The sequence below is a fragment of the Nicotiana tabacum genome, chromosome 1 (assembly GCF_000715075.1).
Source record: "Nicotiana tabacum cultivar K326 chromosome 1, ASM71507v2, whole genome shotgun sequence".
In the NCBI taxonomy this organism is placed as follows: domain Eukaryota; kingdom Viridiplantae; phylum Streptophyta; class Magnoliopsida; order Solanales; family Solanaceae; genus Nicotiana; species Nicotiana tabacum.
In genome coordinates, this window is record NC_134080.1 from 210,755,594 (window position 1) to 210,764,182 (window position 8,589).

The window sequence follows — 8,589 nt, forward strand, 5'->3', positions numbered from 1 at the left end:
GATTAAATTGAATTCAAAGAAAGGGACTAAGAGGACTTTTGATATAATCAAATCATCACATAGTTGTAATGAACTAGTGCAATGAACTTTGACCTTATAACCATTTGGAAGTGTGACAAGATAAGGAAAAAGCAAAATTTGGATGTTGTGTAACAAGTGTTTATTAGGTGTCATGTAGTTGGTTGCACCTGAGTCTAGAATCCAGGTGTTTATTTTTAGTTGTGATGCACAGCACAAAGCAAGAGATTAAACAGCAAGACTACAGACCACACCTGCACAAGCAGCCATTGCAGTAGTGTTGCTAGTTGAATCTTGAGAAGGGGAGATGTGAGACTGTTGAAATAAGCTCATGAGATGCTGGTACTATTCCTTGCTGAACCCATGGACATGATTGTTGGTGATATTTTCAGAAAACTGCTGATCCTCTGATGCAGAAGTGTCAACTTGAGCACAAGCAACAGACTTTCTGCCCTTTGTGAACTTGAAATCACTTGAGAACCCATGAAGTTTGTAGCATTTGTCAACAGAATGCCCAGTCTTTTTATAGTATTTGCACACAATAGTTGTCCTTTTGATGTCAAAATTGACTTTCTGAGGAAAGGATTTAGGACCATTAGTGAACTGAGCAGGGGCAGATGTAGATTTCACAGAAAAGGAAGCTGACTCCGAGAGAAATGAACCACCAGATGGTTGAATTTCTCTTTGACTCTCATCATGAAGAAGAATGGAGTAAGCTTTACCAGAGTTGGAACAAGATACATCATAATGATATTGCTTCTAGCATTTGAGTAGGTCTCATTCAACCCTGTGAGGAAATGAATAAGTTTCTGACCATCACTGCATTGTGGCTCAGCCCCACAAGTGCACGCTGGACCAAATGCAACAGTCCTCAACTCATCCCAGAGTTTCCTAAGCCTAGTGTAGTAACTAGCAATATTGGAAGAACCCTGAGATACCCCTGCAATTTCCCTTTGTATTTGATAATACCTACTAGCACTAGATTGTCCATACCTTTCTTCTATATCCCTCCATAGGTCCCTAGCAGTATCACAGTGTAAAACACTGTCTGCGATGTCTTTGGATAAGGAATTGCTTAGCCAAGCAAAGACCATGTCATTACATCTTACCCAGTAATCATAAAGAGGAGAAGTAGGTGAGGGTTGTGGAATTCTACCACTGATCAACTCAGCTTTATTCTTAGCAGACAAGGCAATTAGAACATTTTTTCTCCATGAAGTATATCCCATCCCTGAAAAGGGAACTGACACTAACAGAACACCAGGATTATCTGATGGATGAACATAGAGAGGATGAGAAGAGTCAATAAGCGTAGGAGGAGACTGAAGAACAGAAGAGGAAGTGCTCGATTCTGTACCCATGGTTTGAAACAACAATTAAGGGCAAAATTTGGGACTTAACACTACAACACGTATAGAACAGGTTACAGAAAAAATTTGAGCTAAAATCAATTACACAAACAGTAGTTTCACAAATCGTTCAATTAGATCACAAAACCCATTTAGCAAGGGATGAACAGATAGTACTGTATCTCCTTCACAATACTCGAAGGAGTAGAGCCTTGGGCTGAAATTATCCTCAATTGACGTCGGAAAAAGCCCAAATTCCCCGAAAAATCGCAAACCAGATCCCATCGAATACAGCGAAAAAACTCAAAATTGAGAAAACTGAACTGATAGGATGAACCGGCTCATCGAGTACGTCAGGAATCGTCGCTCTAATACCATGTTAACTTGCAAGAAGAGATTGAATCTCCATGAATGGAGATGAGAAAACCCTAGGTTCTAGTCGGTGTTAGAGAGAAACTAAGAAACCGTCGGGTAAATAGAAAGAGAGGAAAAATGATGTATATCTTCAATAGACTTCAATCAAGTCTATTAGTATGTATAGTGTAGTCCAATAATCAATAATATCCGGACACGGGTCGGTTCCCAGTATAAGAGAAAGGAAAAGAGGCCCAACTATACAAAGGCCCAATAGAACAGAAATGAAAACTATCCTGGGTTTATGTCCAATAATTTCTTTAGTCTATCAGTAATTTGTAATTATGTAAAGTTCATTTCCTCCTTCTGGTGCTTTTCTAATAAAATCTTATTTACTAAACAGAAACAGAAGAGAGGCTAATAGAAAAATCCACAATTCAGGCTTAAGAGGTCTTGAAATGTCTATAATTTCCATTTTATATGGGAATTAACCACAACCAAAAGTAGTTCTTAAGTTACCATTAATAAGCCATAGGACTGCTACTAGGAAATAACAGCATTTAATATTATAAAGATTGCAATATTTTTGCTTCATTCAAATAAGAACAGTGTTCACTCAGATTTTGTCCATTCCACAGAATGATCTCTACCCTCATCTCAATATTCTCTCTATGAATTCTCCAATTATCACAACTAGGAAATAATATAAGTTGAAACATCAAACATTCAAATTAAGTGAAAGAGAGAAACAAAAGTTGACTTCTCTTCTTTTTGTAAGAGCAATCCAATTCAACTAGGCTTACTTGGGGTTGACTATACGAATAATTTTTTTCTGTTCTGCTTTATTTGGGGGCCAATTTCATTCTAAAAAATACTAAGTAAAACAGAAAAATCAATCAACTATGCTTGCTCACGGTCGACTATATGAATCATGTATATCCATTCTGCTTTATTTGGGGCCAATTTTATTCCAAAATAAAGAATACTAGTCTCTTCGTCCAATTTTATGTATGATGTTTGACTGGGCACAGTTTTTAAGAAAGAACCAAATGCTTTGAAAACAAGCCAAAGATACTCGTGTCCCAATTGATTATGAGAAGTTTAAAGTTAAACTATTTCTAAATATAGAAAGATATTATTCTTTAAGTAAGACTAAAAAGGAAAGAGTATCACATAAATTGAGACAAAGGGACTATATAATAGACCTTTCTATAACAACCATCCTCTGTAACAGTTCACTATAATAACCAAGTTCGCTTTGGAACCAATGTGTCATGTTATGTTATAGTATATGTTATCTGTAACAACAGTTAATTATAGCAGCCAAAAAATATTGGAACAAACGAGGTTGCTATAAATAGGTTTGATTGTATATAATAAACCTCTATATAAAAGTCACCCTCCATAATAGTTCACTATAACAACCAAGTTTGCTTTGGAACCAATTTGTCATGTTATGTTATAGTATTCTCTATAAAAGCAGTTCACTAGAGCAGTGAAAAAATATCGGAACAAACAAAGTTGCATAGAGAGGTTTGATTGTATATAATAGACATCTCTATAACAGTCATCCTCTATAATAGTTAACTATAACAACCAAGTTTGCTTTGGAACCAATTTGTCATGTTATGTTATAGTATATGTTTTCTATAACAGCAGTTCACAAAAAAATCGTAATAAACTAGACTGTTATAAAGAGTTTTGATTGTACATACCTATGAACCAAGGCCATCTAACAGGATTATCAGGAGCTTCTTTGGTCAAATACCTGAATCTATCTGGCATTGTGCTCTCTCCACGAACCTCGTTTTCAGCTATCTCAACACTTTTTCCATTCTCAGCTTTCACAATAAACCTATTTTCCTTACAACAACAACAACAATAACCTAGTGTAATCCCACAAGTGGGGTCTGGGGAGGGTAATATGTACGCAGACCTTACCTCTACCCCGAGGGGCAGAGAGGCTGTTTCGAGGAGACCCTCGGCTCAAGAAGGCAACAAGAGACACTATATTAGTACTATCAATAGACTCATAATAAAATACCATAAAATCCATAACATAACATAAATACCATAAAATAACAAAGTAACAGCAATATAAGAGATATAGAAAATACGAGAAAGATGTAAGGTATACTAATAAACAACAGATAAAGCCCATCATCAGTAGCTGATCAATAGCATCCTAAAACTAATTCCTAACTGGCTAGTCTCACTCTAGTGCGCTGTAAAAAGGAAATCACAATTTCCCCTAACCTACAACCTTAATGCTCGATCTCCATAATTCCCTGTTTAGGGCCATGTCCTCAGTAACCCTAAGTCGCGCCATATCCTGCCTGATTACCTCTCCCCAATACTTCTTAGGTCTCCCTCTACCTCTCCTCGTACCCACCACAGCCAATCGCTCACACCTTCTCACCGGTGCATCAGTGTTCCTCCTCTGAATGTGCCCGAACCATCTGAGTCTTGCTTCCCGCATCTTGTCCTCCATGGGGGTCACACCCACCTTCTCTCGAATATCTTCATTTCTAATCTTATCCTTCCTTGTATGCCCGCACATCCACCTCAACATCCTCATCTCTGCAACTTTCATCCTCTGGATGTGTGAGATCTTCACCGGCCAACACTCGGTCTCATACAACATAGCAGGCCTAACCACTGCCCTATAAAATTTACCTTTCAGTAACGGTGACACTTTCTTGTCATACAGGACTCCCGTCGCTAACCTCCATTTCATCCACCCCACCCCTATACTGTGTGTGACATCCTCGTCGATCTCCCCGGTCCCCTGAATAAACGACCCCAGGTACTTGAAACTACCCCTCTTAGGGATGACTTGAGAATCAAGCCTCACTTCCACTCCCGCTTCCGTCGGCTCTGCCCCAAATTTGCACTCAAGGTATTCCGTCTTCGTCATGCTCAACCTAAAACCTTTGGACTCAAGGGCATGTCTCCAAACCTCTAACCTCTCGCTGACGCCGCGTCGTGTCTCGTCGATTAGGACTATGTCATCAGCAAATAGCATGCACCATGGCACCTCCCCTTGAATATGATGCGTTATAGCATCCATCACCAGGGCAAATAGGAAAGGGCTGAACGCAGACCCTTGGTGCAACCCCGTAATAACCGGAAAATAATCGGAATCGCCTCCTGCTGTCCTAACCCGAGTCTTAGCTCCATCATACATGTCCTTAATCGCCCTAATGTAGGCAACCGGGACCCCTTTAGCCTCTAAGCATCTCCATAAGACCTCCCTAGGAACCCTGTCGTACGCTTTCTCTAGATCGATAAACACCATGTGGAGATCCTTCTTCTTATCCCTGTATTGTTCCACCATCCTCCTAATAAGGTGGATAGCTTCTGTGGTAGATCGCCCCGGCATGAACCCGAACTGGTTGTCTGAAATAGACACCGTCCTTCGCACTCTCATTTCTACCACTCTCTCCCAGACTTTCATGGTATGACTTAGTAATTTAATACCCCTATAGTTGTTACAGATCTGGATATCGCCTTTGTTCTTATACAACGGGACCATTGTACTCCACCTCCACTCTTCGGGCATCCTATTAGTCTTGAATATAACATTAAGCAACTTAGTAAGCCATTCCAAGCCTGCTCTACCCACACACCTCCAAAGCTCTACCGGAATTTCATCTGGTCCGGTAGCTCTGCCCGTTCTCATCTTACGCATTGCCTCCATGACCTCATCGACCTCAATGTCCCTACAATCACTTAGTTCATGGGGGCTGTCGGCATTCCTCAATTCACCTAGTACAATATCCTGATCCCCTTCCTCATTTAGAAGTTTATGAAAGTAGGTCTGTCATCTCCTCTTAATCTGGTCATCCCCCAACAAAACTTTGCCGTCATCATCTTTTATGCACCTCACTTGGTCCAGATCCTGAGCCGTCCTCTCTCTCACCTTAGCGAGTCAGAGTAACTTCTTCTCCCCGCCTTTGTTCCCTAGTTCCTCATACAAACGAGCAAAAGCTGTCGTCTTAGCCTCCGTCACTACCATCTTTGCCTCCTTCCTAGCTACCTTATATCTCGCAATGTTCGCTCTCTTCTCCTCCTCGCCAGTGCTCCCCACTAACCGCAGGTAAGCCACCTTCTTCGCTTTCACTTTACCTTGTACAATTGCATTCCACCACCAGTCTCCTTTGTGGCCACCGGTGCGGCCTGAAGATACCCCTAACACCTCTCTCGCCGCCTTCCTTATATAGTCCGCCGTCGTCGACCACATAGTGTTTACTTCCCCACTACTTCTCCAAGCTCCCATTGCCGACAACCTTCCTTCCAACTCCTGGGCTTTAACCTTAGTCAAGGCGCCCCACCTAATCCTCGGGCGTCCTCGTAGTGACCTCTGCTTCCTTCTTATCATAATACTAATGTCCATCACCAAAAGCCTATGTTGCGTTGCAAGGGTCTCACCTGGGATAACTTTGCAATCCTCGCACAACCTTCTGTCGCATCTCCTGAGGAAGAGATAGTCAATTTGAGTCTTCGCCCCCGAACTTTGGTAAGTAACCAAATGCTCCTCCCGCTTCGGAAAACTCGAGTTTGCAATCACTAGATCGAATGCCTTGGCAAAATCCAGTAGTGAGGTGCCCCCTCCGTTCCGTTCCCCGAAACCAAAGCTGCCATGCACCTCAGTATAACCACCTGCAGACGACCCAATATGACCATTGAAATCCCCTCCTATGAATAACCTCTCAGAAGGCGGAATACTACGAACAATGTCATCCAACCCTTCCCAAAAGCGCCTTTTAATCTCCTCATCACAACCTACTTGCGGTGCGTACGCGCTAACGACGTTTAAAGTACACTCACCCACCACCAATTTAATAGTCATTAGTCTATCATTCACACGTCTGACCTCTATCACCGACTCCCTAAGATGGCTATCTACCAGGATACCCACTCCATTCTTACCCCTCACGACTCCAGAGTACCACAACTTATACCCATCCGCGTTTCTCGCCCTCGATCCGACCCACCTAGTCTCCTGGACACACGCTATATTAATCTTCCTCTTCTGAAGGATCTTCGCCAACTCTATAGACTTACTCGTTAGCGAACCTATGTTCCATGACCCGATTCTCAACCTATAGGCTCCCTTGCCCCCTCTACCTCCCCTGCCTCCCGACCCACCCCCTGACCCCGGGCCCACTCTTTGCCCCACACTCTGCCCCACCTGAGGACATGCCTTTAATCTATCATCCCAGACTGCCGCCACTACACCTACGACAAATCTACAGAAGACTCGCTAGTGCACAACGGACAACGAATCAAACTAGAAGGAAACAAGTGACTACTGGTACACCTATTGAATGATTTAACTATTGTGAACTAAAGTAACATCAATTTAGCTAACACCAAAAGGAAAACAGTAGAACGGGAGGTACCAATTCCCGAGAACCAAACCTGTGTTGATTTGCAGCCCTCGATGTACTTGCAAGCTTACGCACCGCTTTCCACCGCCCTTTGTTGACGCTCGTCCACGTTGCTCTCCTTTGCTAGTGCTCGTGCGCCCAACTTGTCTCCAACAATTTTGAGAATTTCCCTGAAAACACAGAAAATACCACGACCCAAAAACCAAAAAGGGTTGTCGCCGCTACCATTGGTGTAGCACCGAAAGTAACTAGCAGCCGAAATTAACTGAAGAAAAACAACAAGCAAGCTTCTGAAATAGGCGGGGAGATCCGGCAACATAACAGCAACAAACCGGTGACCAAACGAGTGCAACTCGATAGCAATAATAAACCCATTTTCCTTAATTAACGAAAATCCAAAATTACTACCAAAAATCCCAGAATATCTTTTTTGGGTCAATTCAAGCTCGTAAGGTTTAATTCTGGTTATAGATAAGGGAAAAGCTATATTCTGATTACGAGGGCAAGCATTTAAAGGAAAATGTGAGGAGGAGATTTTATGGGGTTTATTGAGAGATGAGATTGAAGATGAGAGAGCTGAGAGTGTAATCGACATTGTTTTTGGAGGTCAGAGAGGTTAAGGTTTGGAGTTTTTAGACTTCTGCCATTGCTGGAAAATTAGTTACTCACAAGAGTGGGGGTTTGGGGTTTTGCAAAACTCGGTAACCCGATTGAGCCCGACCCGCAATCAATTCATACAAACTATTTTTTCCCGGGTCATATCTGTAACTGACTTATTTTATAAGGCGTCAATGTTGGAATTAATATTTCCAAGATTATTTAACAGTATTGTTTCGTTTGGTTCAACCGAATTAAAAATAGAAGATGCAAGGTGTGATCTAAAATATATATTTGGTTTGAAACTGAATAAACATGGATAAAATTTTGTATTCAGTTTGAACCTTTGATATTGTAGACATGGAAAATTTAATGGATCAAGCTAAATATACTACAAGACCTCTTGAAATTCTAGGAGTTTGTCAGTGTTGTTTGGAGGCTATTCTACCAAAGTCCAGCATTGGAAGCTACTCTATCCTAACCCTAGGTCATTCCTATAAAAAGGGTTACGTATTTTCTTAAAAAGATATCTCAAAAAAATGGAGATCATCTCAAAAATTCCATAAACTCAAGTGATATTTCCAAAGAGATCAAGATGTGGCCGGATAGACATAAATTTATGGAGATCAAATACATCCCATGAAGGTTTGCATTATCCTACATTCGAGAAATACGCAGCTTCAGCCCTCGAATTATGGAGATAATCCGGAGAGAAGAAATTATTCTACATTCGAGAAATACGAAGAATGAAGGGAGAAATAAAATTATACTCAGAATTGATTAGTAAAAATATTTTTCTCTTATTTTGTGATTGCAATTTATTTTTAAATTAGTTGCAAACAGATATGATAATGCAAAAGGGTATTTGAGGGCTAATA

The 8,589-nt window shown here is 41.1% G+C and overlaps 1 protein-coding gene across 1 annotated transcript; it reads right to left on the reverse strand.

Moving 5' to 3' along the window:
- Nucleotides 1–363: 363 nt before the first annotated feature.
- Nucleotides 364–1,379, reverse strand: LOC107823391 (uncharacterized). The gene is made up of 2 exons (XM_075223232.1): nt 741–1,379; nt 364–621 (listed from the first exon to the last, which is right to left on the reverse strand). Exons 1-2 carry the CDS (start codon nt 1,377–1,379, stop codon nt 364–366), a joined length of 897 nt encoding a protein of 298 aa, XP_075079333.1.
- Nucleotides 1,380–8,589: the final 7,210 nt, after the last annotated feature.